Genomic DNA, 16,615 nt, shown 5'->3' on the forward strand with positions numbered 1-16,615 from the left:
CAAAAAACCTCTATTATAGATATTGGTCGCGAAAGCCTATGTGTTAAACCGAGGTTCACCGTAGTATGTTTGACACAGAATGTAATATTGAAATAAAAACTATTTGACATGATTTTATACTTTCAGAATATGAGAATACAAACCGCGTGTATCTCTAACACAGAGGGGGTATCTGCTCAAAGGTGAGCACCGCTTAAAGCGGACACCGTCCAGGGTGGGCACTGCCCATGGTGGACACTGCCCATAGTGGACACTGCCCATGGTGGATACTGCCCATGGTGGACACTGCCCACCGTGGACACTAGCAGCAGTCGCTACCCCAGGTGATTCCGACCAACCACGTTGGGTCGTATGCCCGGCGTGCGAGCGGGCAGGCGCCGTGCCCACCGGTGAAGGCGTTCATGAAGGTAGCGAGCGAGCGGTTGAGCATCTTGAAAAATGGGTCTCGGCACGGGAAGCGGCGCGAGCCGCACAGCACCACGTGCTCCAGAATATGCGGCACGCCGGTGCTGTCCCGCGGGGTGGTGGCCAACTGCACACTGCAGACACACGCGCATACACACTTCATCATCATCATCATCACGAGCCATGGCCAATCCACTGCTGGATGAAGGCCTCCCAAAGCCGGTGCTGTCCTGCAGAGTGGAAGCCAGTTGCACGCTGTCAGCCTTCATAAAAGGTACTCAATAACAGCACTTGCCCCGACAGCATGTGCAGACTACGCGGGGGAGCTCAGTCTTTGTGTTTGTGGGTGCGTGCACCTGAACAGGTTGTTGGGGTCATCACGTGCCAGGTGGAGGTGCTGAGCGCCGGTTCTGTCGTGCCTCAGCACCACGGCTGTCAGGAACAGGTCGGGCACGGGCACCACCTGCAACAAAGTTCCCCCATGTAGCTTTGGGGCATCGTGCCCGGCCATCTTTGTCTCCCCAGTGCTAAAGTTTACACACCGCACAAGGAACTCATTGAGGACTGAGTCGGCCTCGGGGAGGCACAGGACCAATACAAATCGTCGTCACCGTTGTTAGCCATGGCCGGGAATCAAACCTGGGTCGCTGGGTTCGTAAGTGCAGGGCTCTGGAGGAGCAGGGGTCTGGGGGAGCAGGGGTCTGGAGGAGCAGGGGTCTGGGTGTGCGGGGTCTGGGGGAGCAGGGGTCTGGAGGAGCAGGGGTCTGGGGGAGCTGGGGTCTGGAGGAGCAGGGGTCTGGAGGAGCAGGGGTCTGGGTGTGCGGGGTCTGGGGGAGCAGGGGTCTAGGGGAGCAGGGGTCTGGAGGAGCAGGAGTCTGGGGGAGCAGGGGTCTGGAGGAGCAGGGGTCTGGAGGAGCAGGGGTCTGGGTGTGCGGGGTCTGGGGGAGCAGGGGTCTGGGGGAGCAGGGGTCTGGAGGAGCAGGGGTCTGGGGGAGCAGGGGTCTGGAGGAGCAGGGGTCTGGGTGTGCGGGGTCTGGGGGAGCAGGGGTCTGGGGGAGCAGGGGTTTGGAGGAGCAGGGGTCTGGAGGAGCAGGGGTCTGGGGGAGCAGGGGTCTGGGGGAGCAGGGGTCTGGAGGAGCAGGGGTCTGCAGGAGCAGGAGTCTGGGTGTGCGGGGTCTGGGGGAGCAGGGGTCTGGGGGAGCAGGGGTCTGGAGGAGCAGGGGTCTGGAGGAGCAGGGGTCTGGGGGAGCAGGGGTTTGGGGGAGCAGGAGTCTGGGGGAGCAGGGGTCTGGGTGTGCGGTGTCTGACCCGTCGCTCACCCGCTGCACGCTGTACCCGTGGAGGCGCTGCCCCACCACCAGCCGCTGCGCCCGCTCGCTGGCGCCGGGCGCCAACTTCACTGCAGCGGCGGTGCCATGCGTGTCGCGCACGCTCCAGCCAAGCCAGGCACTGCACCATCGTGACACGGGACACAGGGGAGACACGGGACACAGGGGAGACACGGGACACAGGGGAGACACGGGACACGGGGGAGACACGGGACACGAGACACAGGTAGGACACGAGACACAGGGGAGACGCGAGACACAGGGGAGACACGGGACACGAGACACAGGGGACACACGAGACAGGGGAGACACGAGACAAAGGGGAGACACGGGACACAGGGGAGACACGGGACACGAGACACCGGGGAGACGCGAGACACAGGGGAGACACGAGACACAGGGGAGACACGAGACAGGGGAGACACGAGACACAGGGGAGACGCGAGACACAGGGGAGACACGGGAAACGAGACACAGGGGAGACGCGAGACACAGGTGAGACACGAGACACAGGGGAGACGCGAGACACAGGGGAGACGCGGGAGACACGGGACACAGGGGAGACACGGGACACAGGGGAGACACGGGACACAGGTAGGACACGAGACACAGGGGAGACGCGGGAGACGCGGGAGACAGTGAATGCACGCGACACGGGACACGAGACACAGGGGAGACGCGGGAGACGCGGGACACGAGACACAGGCGAGACGCGAGACACAGGGGAGGGAGACAGTGAACGCACGCGACACGAGACACAGGGGAGACACGAGACACAGGGGAGACACGAGACACAGGGGAGACACGAGACACGGTGGGACACGAGACACGGTGGGACACGGGACACAGGGGAGACACGAGACACGGTGGGACACGAGACACGGTGGGACACGGGACACAGGGGAGACACGAGACACAGGGGAGACACGGGACACGGTGGGACACGGGACGCGAGCGCGCCCTCTGCTGTGACCCCCGCACGTCATCCGACCGGTGACACGGTACCTGCTGCTGCTGCTGCGTTGAGCAGTGGCACGCAGGCAGTCAAAAAACTCACTGTCGTCAATACCCATGCGGCCCCAACCAGTAAATAGCTAACAGGCGACGTTTCGGACAACTGTCCTTCTACAGAGGACATAAACTGGGGGTGCAGAGACAATATACAATCTGCTCTTATGAAGGACGATTTCCCGAAACGTCGCCTATTAATCTGAGTTTGGGGCCACACACACAGACGACGCGCGGCGTCACGGCCGTGCGGGGGGGGGGGGGTCCTGTCGACCCGCGCCAGCTCCACCACTCCTGCGGGTTCCCTCTCGCCCCGTACCGGCGCCACGCTCCGCTTTGAGCCCGCAGGAGCCTGTAGGACATGGCGTCCTCTCCTCCTCCTCGTCACCCCTCTCCTGTTCTCCTCCTCCACTCCTCCTCGTCACCTCCTCTCCTGTTCTCCTCCACTCCTCCTCGTCACCTCCTCCCCTATTCTCCTCCTCCACTGCGCGTCTCCTCCTCGCCTCTCGCCGCACCCCACGTGGCTCTCCCCCGTTACCGAGGGTCACGTGCGTGACGTCAAACGCGCGCGACCTCGCGGATGACGTCACGGCCGACGTCACGTGACCCGGTAGATGGGATGCCGCTCCGAGGCCCCGGCTGGGGTCCGTGCACACTCGGGGCTGCTGCTGCTGCTGGACACCGGTCCCCTTTATAGCGATCCCCTTTATAGCGATCGCCATAGGTATCAGCGTAGCTGTAAACCCACGCGGTTTACTACCCCGTATTCTTGTACAGAGTTCTTTAGGTCCAGACGACGTACAGCCGTTTCAGTACGGGCACAAAAAAGTGTCTGTTTCTCCCTTGTGATGGGACTTTGTAGGGTGAACGTTGAGATTTATAAGGGCACGGGGTGACCAAAGAGGTCTCAATTGGTCTGTAATAGGATAGGGCACTGAATAGGGGTTGACAGGGATGAGATAGAGAGACTGGTCCCCTTTACACCGACCCCTCTTGCCGGGCCCGCGCGGGATGTCCGGGACCCCGACACCGGTCCCTGTAGTTGTGGGTCGGCTGGAGGGGACCGGCCCCGCCATGCCGGACACCGGCCGCCGCTCGCTGCAGGAGCGGCTCATCCGCGCCCTCACGGGCCGACGATCATTCCCCCCGGACAGCGTGGCGGTGCTGCTGCAGCAGCAGGCAAGACTCCTCCACTCTGCACTGCGCTCCACCGCACCGCGCCGCGTGTCTCGCTCTATGCCGCGTGTCTCGCTCCACGTGTAACCCGTGCGTGTGCCTCAGGGCGCGGACGTGAATGTGGGACTCGGGACCCAGCTGCCCCTGCACTGCGCCTGCATGGTGGGCAACACGGCAGGCCTGCGCCTCCTGCTCCAGAGCGGCGCGCAGGTGACCCCGCAAGCCCCGCACTCACTACCCCACACTGTCACTCACTACCCCACACTGTCACTCACTACCCCACACTGTCACTCACTACCACACACTGTCACTCACTACCACACACTGTCACTCACTACCCCACACTGTCACTCACTACCACACACTGTCACTCACTACCCCACACTATCACTCACTACCCCACACTGTCAATCACTACCCCACACTATCACTCACTACCCCACACTGCCACTCACTACCCCACACTGTCACTACCCCACACTGCCACTCACTACCACACAGTCACTCACTACCACACACAGTCACTCACTACCCCACACTGTCACTCACTACCCCACACTGTCACTCACTACCACACACTGTCACTCACTACCCCACACTGCCACTCACTACCCCACACTACCACTCACTACCACACTGTCACTCACTACCACTCACTACCACACACTGTCACTCACTACCACACACTGTCACTCACTACCCCACACTGTCACTCACTACCCCACACTGTCACTCACTACCACACACTGTCACTCACTACCCCACACTGTCACTCACTACCACACACTGTCACTCACTACCCCACACTGTCACTCACTACCACACAGTCACTCACTACACCACACTACCACTCACTACCACACACTGTCACTCACTACCCCACACTGCCACTCACTACCACACACTGTCACTCACTACCCAACACTGTCACTCACTACCACACTGTCACTCACTACCCCACACTGTCACTCACTACCCCACACTGTCACTCACTACCCCACACTGTCACTCACTACCCCACACTGTCACTCACTACTACACACTGTCACTCACTACCACACACTGTCACTCACTACCCCACACTGTCACTCACTACCACACACTGTCACTCACTACCACACACTGTCACTCACTACCCCACACTGTCACTCACTACCCCACACTGTCACTCACTACCACACTGTCACTCACTACCACTCACTACCACACAGTCACTCACTACCACACACTGTCACTCACTACCACACACTGTCACTCACTACCCCACACTGCCACTCACTACCACACACTATCACTCACTACCCCACACTGTCACTCACTACCCCACACTGTCACTCGCTACCACACTGTCACTCACTACCACTCACTACCACACTGTCACTCACTACCACACACTACCACACACTGTCACTACCCCACATTGTCACTCACTACCCCACACTGTCACTCACTACCCCACACTGTCACTCACTACCACACACTGTCACTCACTACCACACACTGTCACTCACTACCCCACACTGTCACTCACTACCACACACTGTCACTCACTACCCCACACTGTCACTCACTACCACACAGTCACTCACTACCCCACACTGTCAATCACTATCCCACACTGCCACTCACTACCCCACACTACCACACACTGTCACTCACCACCCCACACTGTCACTCACTACCCCACACTGTCACTCACTACCACATACTGCCATTCACTACCCCACACTGTCATTCACTACCCCACACTGTCATTCACTACCCCACACCGTCACTCACTACCCCACACCGTCACTCACTACCCCACACTGCCACTCACTACCCCACACTGTCACTCACTACCACACACTGTCACTCACTACCCCACACTGTCACTCACTACCCCACACTGTCACTCACTACCACACACCGCCACTCACTACCCCACACCGCCACTCACTACCCCACACCGTCACTCACTACCCCACACTGTCACTCACTACCCCACACCGCCACTCACTACCCCGCACCGCCACTCACTACCCCACACCGTCACTCACTACCCCACACTGTTACTCACTACCACACACTGCCACTCACTACCCCACACTGTCACTCACTACCCCACACTGTCACTCACTACCCCACACTGTCACTCACTACACACTACCACACACTGCCACTCACTACCCCACACTGTCACTCACTACACACTACCACACACTGCCACTCACTACCCCACACTGTCACTCACTACCCCACACTGTCGCTCACTACCACACACTGTCACTCACTACCCCACACTATCACTCACTACCCCACACTGTCACTCACTACCCCACACTGTCACTCGCTACCACACTGTCACTCACTACCACTCACTACCACACTGTCACTCACTACCACACACTACCACACACTGTCACTACCCCACACTGCCACTCACTACCCCACACTGCCACTTACTACCCCACATTGTCACTCACTACCCCACACTGTCACTCACTACCCCACACTGTCACTCACTACCACACACTGTCACTCACTACCCCACACTGTCACTCACTACCACACACTGTCACTCACTACCCCACACTGTCACTCAATACCACACAGTCACTCACTACCCCACACTGTCAATCACTATCCCACACTGCCACTCACTACCCCACACTACCACACACTGTCACTCACCACCCCACACTGTCACTCACTACCCCACACTGTCACTCACTACCACACACTGCCATTCACTACCACACACTGTCACTCACTACCCCACACTGTCACTCACTACCCCACACTGTCATTCACTACCCCACACTGTCATTCACTACCCCACACCGTCACTCACTACCCCACACCGTCACTCACTACCCCACACTGTCACTCACTACCCCACACTGTCACTCACTACCCCACACTGTCACTCACTACCACACACCGCCACTCACTACCCCATACCGCCACTCACTACCCCACACCGTCACTCACTACCCCACACCGCCACTCACTACCCCACACCGTCACTCACTACCCCACACTGTCACTCACTACCCCACACTGTCACTCACTACCCCACACCGTCACTCACTACCCCACACTGTCACTCACTACCCCACACTGTCACTCACTACCCCACACTGTCACTCACTACCACACACCGCCACTCACTACCCCACACCGCCACTCACTACCCCACACCGTCACTCACTACCCCACACCGCCACTCACTACCCCACACCGTCACTCACTACCCCACACTGTCACTCACTACCCCACACCGCCACTCACTACCCCGCACCGCCACTCACTACCCCACACCGTCACTCACTACCCCACACTGCCACTCACTACCCCACACTGTCACTCACTACCCCACACTGTCACTCACTACCCCACACTGTCACTCACTACACACTACCACACACTGCCACTCACTACCCCACACTGTCACTCACTACACACTACCACACACTGCCACTCACTACCCCACACTGCCACTCACTACCCCACACTGTCGCTCACTACCACACACTGTCACTCACTACCCCACACTGTCACTCACTACCCCACGCCGTCACTCACTACCCCACACCGTCACTCACTACCCCACACCGTCACTCACTACCCCACACTGTCACTCACTACCCCACACTGCCACTCACTACCCCACACTGTCTACCCCACACTGTCACTCACTACCCCACACTGCCACTCACTACCCCACACCGTCACTCACTACACTACCTCACACTGTCACATTCACTACACACTGGCCAACACCATCACTCACTCTCACTACACACTGCCTCACACCGTCACTCACTCTCACTACACACAACCCAACACCGTCACTCACTCTCACTACACACTGCCTCACACCGTCACTCACTCTCACTACACACTGCCCCACACTGCCTCACACACTCTCGCTACACACTGCCTAACACCGTCAAACTCCCAGGACACACAGCCCCACACTGTCACTCACTCTCACTACATACTGCCCCACACCGTCTCGCACAGCGGTGCCAGGCGCGGAACGTCCCACACCACCGTCCCACGCATCGCCGAGTGCGGTGCAAGTGCCGTCGACGTTCAATTCCCGCACCGCAGGTGGACGCGGTGGACGGCTACAAGCGCCGAGCGCTGCACTACGCGGCGGAGCGCTCCTTCACCGACTGCGTCGCCCTGCTGCTGGCGTCGGGTGCCGGGGCCTCGCTGCCCGACGGCAACGGCGACACGCCGCTGCACTGGGCGGCGTTCCGTGGCCGGGCGGGGAACGTGCGGGCGCTGCTGCGCGGGGGCGCATGCTGCCGGGCGGTTGACACGCACGGTGAGACGCCGCTGCACTGGGCGGCCAAGCGCGGCCGGAGGGCGATCACGGCCGCGCTGCTGCGGCGCGGGGCCGACCCACGTGCGCGGAACCGCCACGGTGAGACGCCCATCGCGCAGCTGCTGGCCCTGATGGCGCACCGCTACCGGAACGATGACGACGGCGACGACGACGGCGACGATGACGGCGACGACGACGACGGGGAGGACGAGGGAGACGAGAGGAACGATCAGGAGGGGTGTCTGCGGCTGCTGCTCGCGGCGGCTGGTGGCTGGGTGGACCTGCCCAGGGAGGACCAAGCCAGCCAGATCCTCGGCCGGATTTCCAGGTGAGGCTCCAAGAAACCTCCAGCGGTCGCTATCGGATTTTGATATCGAATCTCGGGACGCTGGAATCGGGTTGCGGGGTCTTGGATGCAACCTTCATCGCCGTCACAAGTTCACAAGCACAACTTCGGCCGAAGTTGTAATGTTGATCTCATATCTGGGGTGAAGCACCCAATTCCTACCTCGCTGCACCTGATAGAATCCAGAGTAAGTCAGGATGACTGATGATCCAGCACTTGCTGATTCACTCAATTCACTCGCTCATCGGCAGTCATTCGCCTTCTTATCACTCTTATCGCTACTACCATTGTTATTACGGTTTCCGTGAACTCATTGGTTCCTCCACCACAATGGAGGTCACAACACCACGCACGCACTCACTCGCACACTGCAGATCACCTCACTTCTCTTTCTGCTTATTTTCTTGCGCTGCTTCACTTTGGAATTCCCTCCCATCATCGTCTCTTTTCCCAAGCTTTTACAATAATAACCTTGCTAATTTCAAGAAACATTTTACACGCGTATCTGCTACGACTATGACAGTGCTGTTTGTTGCTGGACGCTTACCATGTTGTAGGTATACGTAGCCAACCGCTGTGCTCAGCAACTGTGTATGTGTGATCTTTTCCCTGCCGTCTAAGCGCACGGTTCTGTGCGTGCGTGTGCAGCTGCGCTCGTTTGTGGGTGCGTGTGCAGAGCCTGCGTTCGCGCGCACCGTCGCTGGCCAACCAGAGCCGCGCGGCCGTGCGGTGCGCCCTGGGCGCCCGGGATCTGCGCCCGGTAGTGGAGATGCTGCCCCTGCCCTGCGCCCTGCAACAATTCCTGCTGCTGCGGCAGTGATGCCGCGCCGCCCAGTCACCAATCCGAGGCTGCGAGTGCAGACACCGCGAGATTTATTCGGACAATTACGCGGCCACAGCGGCCGCTATTGTCTCAGGAGAAAAAAACACGTGCACAAAACTACCATGCGTGCCTTTTCGGTAAAACTGTAAGCGTGGGTTTTACCACTCGGTGCCCGCACGGAGCCGCTGGCATGAGAGCCAGACCCGGGGGCCATCCCAGGAAGAGCACCTCCGCACCGCAGACGCCAAAGGCGACACGAACCTCCAACGACGCTGAAACACAGACACGTGCGGCCGTGAGTTCGTCCAATGGGCCTTCACAGAAGCCTAAAACAGGCCTTGAACGCTGGAGGATGGGCCTTCAGTTTATTGTGTAACGGGGTGAGAACTCAAGAGACCAGGCTGCGCCATTTGCAAGAGTGACCTGGGTCACCAAAATCATGAATGTTTCCTGCAGTACAGGGTGGTCCACATGTTTTATGAACCCCATTTATTTCTCTAAAACGTTATATTTTTATAAGTACGGTTTATGTAAAAAAGCAAATGATTATGCAAAGGGAAAACAAATTAGGGGTCAATTAATTGGGGGTCACAAGACACCTGGACCACTCAACAACAATAAAGCAAATGAGATTAGAGCAAAAACAACCACTTCACAGAAGACATCTGAAACAGTGCACAAACATAAATCAATGTCCTGCCACGAGCTGGAAGACAGGCATCACAGACGTGATGCTAGAGGGAAACCACGCCTAGCGAGCGCGGTGCCTGACGGGCGCGTTACCGTGTGCGTGGGCGACGTCCTCGCTGAGCCCTCGTCATCAGCTCCGCGGGGAGTCCCTGTGGGTGGAACGGAGCGAGTTGGACGAGGGAGGAGCTGCGATGAATGTTTCCCGAACGCAACTGCGACGGTATTCAGATTCCCGATGCAGGGGCTGCGGCGTACAAGCACGATGCTCACCGACTTCGCCGTTGATACGGTGGCGAGGGCGTCATTACAGCAGCGCTCGCTACATCACATCCAGTATATCTCTCACTATCGCCACAGCTACCAGTTACGTGCCTACTCCGGTCTTATCGGCGAGCCGGAAAATGTTCGGTGGGAAATTAAGCCCTGACGGTGTCTAAATGCCGCCTTCCGTTATATATGCTCAAAACAAATGGTGGCAATGGTGCTGGAGATATGTGCTGAAGATAAATAAGACAATAAACCATAAAGAATATAAAGAAGTGCAGTCCCTGTGTCAATCCACTGCTGCTGCATGAGTGTTTTTGGGGTTATTTGCCCACGCATCACGCTGGTCAGGGTGAGTTGGTGAAGGCGGGGAGCACAAGTGCAGCACAACAATGGATTTTGCCGCCCTGTCCTTCGCTGCCCATGACGTAGCCCAGCAGTAGTCAATGACAACCCACCATGCATGGGGGTTGCCCATCCGAGCATTATCCAGCCACAAGTCTCTGATTAGCTCCCGAGGTCGAACAATTGGGCCGACAATCGGATTCCCCGCAGAGCAAAGTCTCGGTTGTCTTGGGCTTATAATATGGACACGTTGCGGTGTCTGCGGAGCGGCATGAGCGACGCACGTGAAGCTGGTCTCCTGACGCGCGTGGGGCCTGCCCTGGTAGGGAGGCGGTCGGGAAGGTCGCTCACTTGGTGGGGTCCTGTGGGGGGCAAGGAGGGGTAAGGAGGGTTGGGTCGAGCGAGGTGGAGGTGGCATCGGCAGTGAGTGGGCGAAACCACTCGCACGTCATTACCCAGATCCGCGTGCGACTGTGTGACCACGTGTGTGTGTTTTTGTGCGGTTACGTGTGGCTGATTGTGCGCCCACGTGTTTAATTGTGTTCCACGTGCATCATACTTCTGTCCATGTATGCCTGTGCAAGTGTGCATCTTGCCAATAACAGTCACAAATATTGGAATCAGTCCTGGGCCTCCCCTAAGTCGACTCAGCCTTAAAATTAGTACCTGGTGTGGTATGTAAACATCAACTCTCGGGTGATGAATGCGGCCGGGCATTGTTTTGGTCACCCAACCCCTCGTTTGCCGTACCGGCTTCCATAGTTGCTCACAAACAGTATTTGGCCCAACGGTCTGTTAAAGGCAATACGGGGGATCTATGTATTTGTGGCGTGTCCAAGTCTGTGCGTGCATGTGTTTGCCTGTGCGTGCATGTGTTTGCCTGTGCGTGCATGTGTTTGCCTGTGCGTGCATGTGTTTGCCCGTGCGTGCATGTGTTTGCCCGTGCGTGCGTGTGTTTGCCCGTGCGTGCATGTGTTTGCCCATGCGTGCGTTTGCCCATGCGTGTGTTTGCCCGTGCGTGTGCCTGCTCACTGTTCGGCCCCGATGAGCCTCGTGGTGCCGGTGTCCCCGTCCGGTCCCCGGCTGGGGAGGGCACCCCCCCCACGGGGGTTAAACATGGGCAGCGTAGAGAGCGGTCGCACGTCGCGGCGCAGCGCCAGATCGCGCAGCTCTCGCACCGTCTCGCGGATCGAGCGGTGGTGCACCAGCTGCATCCTGGAGAAGCGCGGGGACAGGGATCGACGTTCAAAACCGTGCCGAGCTTGACCGCTAACCCGGCCGACGGCAGCTCCGCTCTCGGTCACCGAGCGGTGGTCGGCATCGGCCTGGGTTATCGGCGTCGTAAACGCCGAACTGCCGACGCTACACACACGGCTATGTTTATGCATTTGTTCAGAGGACGGGAGAGGGTCGGCCTCTTACTAAAGGGAGGTGTCTGTAACATCGAGTAGGCTACTTTCTTTTTGACCCTTTTAGCTGAGTCGAGGTGTCGGTGACATTTTATTTTAAAACCTAAGCAGAATCGATCACGGAAGAGGCCTGCCATCAAGGTGGATGCTGCATCTTGCCAAGTTTACCTACTGTGTCGACTCCCCCCGATGCGGCCAAACCACAGTGGGCCCTCGGCACGGCAAGGGGCGACGTGAAGGGAGGGGCGACGTGAAGGGAGGGGCGACGTGAAGGGAGGGGCGACGTGAAGGGAGGGGCGACGTGAAGGGAGGGGCGACGTGAAGGGAGGGGCGACGTGAAGGGAGGGGCGACGTGAAAGGAGGGGCGACGCGTGGTGAGGGGCGACGTGAAGGGAGGGGCGACGCGTGGTGAGGGGCGACGTGAAGGGAGGGGCGACGTGCGGTGACGCTGGTTCTAAGACTTGCAGAAGAACTCACTCAGGAGTAGCTGTGTCTCTCTTCTCCCTGAAAAACAAAATGAGTATCCTGGTTATCATTGGCATGTGCTGTGGGTATCCAGTGTGTGCTGTAAGTATCGGGTGTGTGCTGCCCATATCACAAGTGCACAGTGAGGAAAACGACATGTGGCTGGGTAGTCCAGTACAGCCGAGATCTAGGGTGTGAATCCAAGTTTACTGTCGCCTGTGTTTAAGCCGGGTCCTCAAGGTTCTCTACTATTTTTGCATATGGCATGGCAAGTGTTCAGGAGCTAAACACCAACGAATGTTCTCAAGTGTAATGAGTCGATGGTCTCAGGGCAGGTGGGAAAGTGTTGCCTTTTGCCGGGTCACTCGAAGCTCTGTGGTATCCATTTCTGCGGGCCGATCCCCGACCACAAAAGGTCACGACCGCTCCGGGAGATTTCCAAATCGATCCCGAGTCTCGTCGCGTGACGCCGGGGGAGGGGGCACCACTCACAGGCCCTCGCGGCGGCAGCACATGACGTAGGTGAGGACGGCGATGAAAAGGACCGCGAGAACCAGCGGCAACGCGACGGCCAAGGCGTACGCGGCCGAGAAGTCGCGCGGCGGCAGGTCCGACGGGGGCGGCGCCCACGCCGGGCCCCATGCGTCGAGGACCGCGCTGCCTCCCGGGGCCTCGTCCCCGGCCTCCGAGGGCCCCGACGCGTTCAGCTGCGCGCGGCGAGGGGTGACACGGCGGGCACCACGTGCACTTCCAGTCACTCGTCTAACCGCTCGTGCACTCACTCTACTGGTCACGCTGCCAGTCACGACTACTCGACTAGTCACTCACCTAGTCATGCTTCTTGGCACTCTAATAGTCACTCTACTAGTAACTCATCTATTTACTCAACTAGCTCTTCAACTAGTCATTCAGTCTAGTTACTCAACTACTTATTCAATAGTCACTCAACCAGTAAGTCATCTAGACCAGCAGTCCCCAACCTTTTTGGCACCAGGGACCGGTTTCGTGGAAGATAATTTTTTTCACGGACCGGGGGGGGGGGGGGGGCGGGGGGTTCATCATTGGGTTTTTCCCCCTTTTCAAATAAGCTCTCTAGCGACGTTTGTTTTTTACTCATTGTGGCTACTAGGGGTTAGAGCTTGTGGGCTTACCAACACTGTGACTGAGACAAGTGCGCAGTGCGGGAAAGAGGCGCGGGCGGAAGTGGTAAATAATAAAATAATGGGGCGCGGCCCACGCGCAGACTCACCGCTCTCACCTCCTGTTGTGCGGCCCGGTTCCTAACAGGCCACGAACTGGTACCGGTCCGCGGCCTGGGGTTTGGGGACCCCTGATCTAGACGATGCTGGGTGTTAGACAGTGGCCGGCCGGCAGACCGTACTGGCCGCTGGACGTGTGCCTCCCTGCCGCCCCCTCACCAGCCGGAGCCGGCACCAGTCGCTGCGGAAGCGCGGGTAGAAGATGCTGTGAGTGGGCGGCGCGGGCGCATGGCGCTGGTCGCACGAGGAGGCGGCCCGGCGCACGGCGTCGAGCAGGCGCGGGGACGCGGCGTCCGCGCCCACCTGGACGTACACGCTGCGTGGACAAAGGCCCCGTCGGAGCGAGCGCTGTTAGCGAGGAGCAGCACCTACGAAGGCCGGTACGGCACACGAGGGGGTGGGTGGCCAGCACCACGCCCGGCCGCCTTTGTAGTGATGTTTACATACCACACTCAGACCTGTTCAATTATTCAGCACAGATGTTTAGAGTGTTTGGCTGCTATAAATTTCCACATGATAATTCACTTTGCTGAGCTTTCATTTGTGGCCAAGTCGCTTCTGAAAAAGAGCTATGTACCTCAGTGGGCCTTACCTGCTAAAATAATAGTTTATAAAAAATATTGTTTAAGTTTGGCAGCGAGCTGGAATCTAATTCAGGTGGCCAGGTTCATAGTGCGGTGCGCTAACCGCCAGTCCACCGCTCCCCGCCACTCTACGCGTACACAATCTCAATGGGCACGCACCCCTCCTTGAGGCCCCGGATGGGGAGGGGCACGCGGCCCCCCCTCTCCAGTGCCGACGTGACGTTGACGAGGCGGAAGGCTTGGGGGGGTGGCTGGGTCCCCCAGGCAGTGCGGGCCAGCTCCTCGAAGCTGGCCCTCACGTCCGGGCGCAGCAGCTCGTCCACGTCCACGTTGGAGAGGAACAGCTCGAAGCGGAACGGCACCTCTGCAGCACCCGTGCACACAAAGACAAAGATCCTCCATGTAGCCTCTTACGGGCTGTTGGCGAAAGCGCCGTTCGCAAGTGGCGCCGGTCTTGGTGGTGATGATGATAGTGGTGATGACGATGATGGTGGTGACAATGGTGATGTGATGGTGGTGACAATGGTGATGTGATGGTGGTGATGATGACAGTGGTGATGATGATGGTGGTAGTTATGATGATGATGATGATCATGTTGGTGGTGATGGTGGTGAAGGTGGTACCGTTGTCTGGCACTGCATGGATGTGGAGTATGAGTCGTTGCTTCACCACTTGGAACGTGCGGCGGTTACAGACAACCACCTGCAACCACACACAACCGGATTACACAGACACACACAATTTATCATGTGTGTGTGGCTGGGAGCGGTAGTGTAGCAGTTAGCGTGCTGCGCTACGAACCCGGAGACCTGAGTTCGATTCCCACTCATGGCCAATACCAGCAATAATTTTCTAAACCGGCTTGGTGCCTCCCCTAGGTCAGCTCAGCCTCAACTAAGTATCTGGTACGGTGTGTAAACATCTCCACGAAGGAGACAAAGGCGGCCGGGCGTGGTACTGGCAACCCACCTCCGCGTGTGCCATGCCAGCTTTCACACGTAGGTGCTCGCTAACGGCCCCATATGGCCGTTAAGGCCATATGGGGCATCTTTGTCTTTGTGTGTCGGGGCACAGCTGTACCTGGATCACGCTCTTGCCTTCGTGCCGTGCGCTGGCTGTGCCGTACAGGAGCCCGTTCTCGTACGGTGACCTCTGCAAGTAGCGCAGCCAGCCGGGCAGGTCGGGGTGACCCTCCAAGTTCAAGTTAAAGGTCATGGGGTCATCTGGACAGGCAGCACAAGCGCACGCATTCACAGCATCGGCATGCATGCGGTGTATCCAGCGCCAACTCACGGATCGGCTATTTCTATTGCGCATATAAATACAAAGATCCCCTGTATAGCTTTTAACAGACTGTTGGGGCAAGTGCTGTTAGCGAGCACCTATGTAGGCTGAAACAGGACACGAGGGGGTTGGTGGCCAGCACCACGTCCGGCCCCCTTTGTCTCCCTAGTGGGGATCTTTACACACCGCACCAGGTACTCATTTGAGGCTGAGTCAACCTCGGAGAGGCCCAGGACCGGTTCAGAAAATCGTCACTGGTGTTGGCCGTAAGCGAGAATCAAACTCGGGTCGCCGGGATCGTAGTGCAGCGCACTAACCACTCCACTACCGTGTACACGTGTATACAAAGACAAAGATCCCTCATATAGCCTTAACAGACTCTTGGGGAAAGTGGTGTTAGCAAGCAATGGTTAGCGCGCTGGTCTACAAAGCCATCGACCTGAGTAACAATTCCCGCTCACGGCCAACAACAGTGACAATTCTTCTTTGGTTCTTTCGGTAAAGTCACGTAGAATGATAATAAAATAATAAATTGATAAAATAAAATAACACAATAATATTCTCACGACGTTTCGGCCACAACACAAGCAGCCTTCATCAGGTGAAGGGGGCGAGACTGTCTGGTAGGACAGCGCTGGAGTGAAAGAGCCACGTTCAGATACGGCCTTTAAGCTGTGTGAGAGGAACAAAGCGCCTTGACAAAGGAATTAGCATATAATTTAGCATTGAAATGGCTGAATGATTAGCTTGTGACTGGTCACAGAAATAGCTATGTTAAAAGTTAAAGCATACACACCCGCAGAGGCACCCATTGTTAAAGGGATTAGCATAGAATTTATCATTGAAATAGCTAAGTTAAGGCATACACATCTTGACAATGGAATTAGCATAGAATTTAGCATTGAGATAG

General features: G+C 57.8%; 4 protein-coding genes across 6 annotated transcripts in view; 2 read left to right on the plus strand and 2 right to left on the minus strand.

Moving 5' to 3' along the window:
• Positions 1 to 3,221, minus strand: part of PITRM1 (pitrilysin metallopeptidase 1) — a 27,443-nt gene extending 24,222 nt beyond the window's left edge. Inside the window, exons 1-4 of the mRNA XM_032957397.2 lie at positions 3,061 to 3,221; positions 1,725 to 1,854; positions 762 to 868; positions 388 to 539 (exon numbers count right to left, since the gene is read on the minus strand). Of these exons, the coding sequence (XP_032813288.1) occupies positions 388 to 539; positions 762 to 868; positions 1,725 to 1,854; positions 3,061 to 3,104 (433 nt within the window). The 5' untranslated portion in view covers positions 3,105 to 3,221. The remainder of the gene's footprint in view (positions 1 to 387; positions 540 to 761; positions 869 to 1,724; positions 1,855 to 3,060) is intronic.
• LOC116943999 (epsilon-sarcoglycan-like) overlaps positions 1 to 16,615 on the minus strand; it is a 26,963-nt gene that overhangs the window by 7,478 nt on the left and 2,870 nt on the right. The window contains exons 3-12 of one of the 2 annotated variants that reach the window (XM_032957398.2): positions 15,502 to 15,644; positions 15,045 to 15,123; positions 14,580 to 14,784; positions 13,996 to 14,152; positions 13,070 to 13,284; positions 12,590 to 12,616; positions 11,736 to 11,918; positions 10,988 to 11,065; positions 10,188 to 10,243; positions 9,438 to 9,676 (exon numbers count right to left, since the gene is read on the minus strand). In XM_032957398.2, coding sequence (XP_032813289.2) covers positions 10,225 to 10,243; positions 10,988 to 11,065; positions 11,736 to 11,918; positions 12,590 to 12,616; positions 13,070 to 13,284; positions 13,996 to 14,152; positions 14,580 to 14,784; positions 15,045 to 15,123; positions 15,502 to 15,644 — 1,106 coding nt within the window. In that variant the 3' untranslated portion in view covers positions 9,438 to 9,676; positions 10,188 to 10,224. Of the gene's footprint in view, positions 1 to 9,437; positions 9,677 to 10,187; positions 10,244 to 10,987; positions 11,066 to 11,735; positions 11,919 to 12,589; positions 12,617 to 13,069; positions 13,285 to 13,995; positions 14,153 to 14,579; positions 14,785 to 15,044; positions 15,124 to 15,501; positions 15,645 to 16,615 lie in introns of those variants that run through there. The other variant, XM_076068004.1, reaches the window with a different exon arrangement.
• ASB8 (ankyrin repeat and SOCS box containing 8) lies at positions 3,335 to 10,633 on the plus strand. Its single transcript, XM_032957400.2, has 4 exons — positions 3,335 to 3,920; positions 4,023 to 4,127; positions 8,016 to 8,563; positions 9,230 to 10,633. The coding sequence occupies exons 1-4, from the start codon at positions 3,753 to 3,755 to the stop codon at positions 9,399 to 9,401; spliced, it is 993 nt and encodes a 330-aa protein (XP_032813291.2). The 5' UTR covers positions 3,335 to 3,752; the 3' UTR covers positions 9,402 to 10,633.
• The window catches only part of LOC116943995 (uncharacterized), a 23,349-nt gene continuing 20,835 nt past the window's right edge, over positions 14,102 to 16,615 (plus strand). The window contains exon 1 of one of the 2 annotated variants that reach the window (XM_076067994.1): positions 14,102 to 14,216. The gene's annotated coding sequence lies outside the window, so the exon portion shown is untranslated. The remainder of the gene's footprint in view (positions 14,217 to 16,615) is intronic. The other variant, XM_076067995.1, reaches the window with a different exon arrangement.

The sequence above is a fragment of the Petromyzon marinus genome, chromosome 19 (genome assembly GCF_048934315.1).
Source record: "Petromyzon marinus isolate PM22_M1 ecotype Great Lakes invasive population chromosome 19, UKy_Petmar_22M1.pri1.0, whole genome shotgun sequence".
In the NCBI taxonomy this organism is placed as follows: domain Eukaryota; kingdom Metazoa; phylum Chordata; class Hyperoartia; order Petromyzontiformes; family Petromyzontidae; genus Petromyzon; species Petromyzon marinus.

Coding starts and splice junctions, on each gene's coding strand:
- ASB8 (XM_032957400.2), top strand. CDS start 3,753: ATGTCCGGGACCCCGACACCGGTCCCTGTAGTTGTGGGTCGGCTGGAG. Junction 3,921..4,022: donor CGGTGCTGCTGCAGCAGCAG/GCAAGACTCCTC, acceptor CGTGTGCCTCAG/GGCGCGGACGTGAATGTGGG. Junction 8,564..9,229: donor ATCCTCGGCCGGATTTCCAG/GTGAGGCTCCAA, acceptor GTGCGTGTGCAG/CTGCGCTCGTTTGTGGGTGC.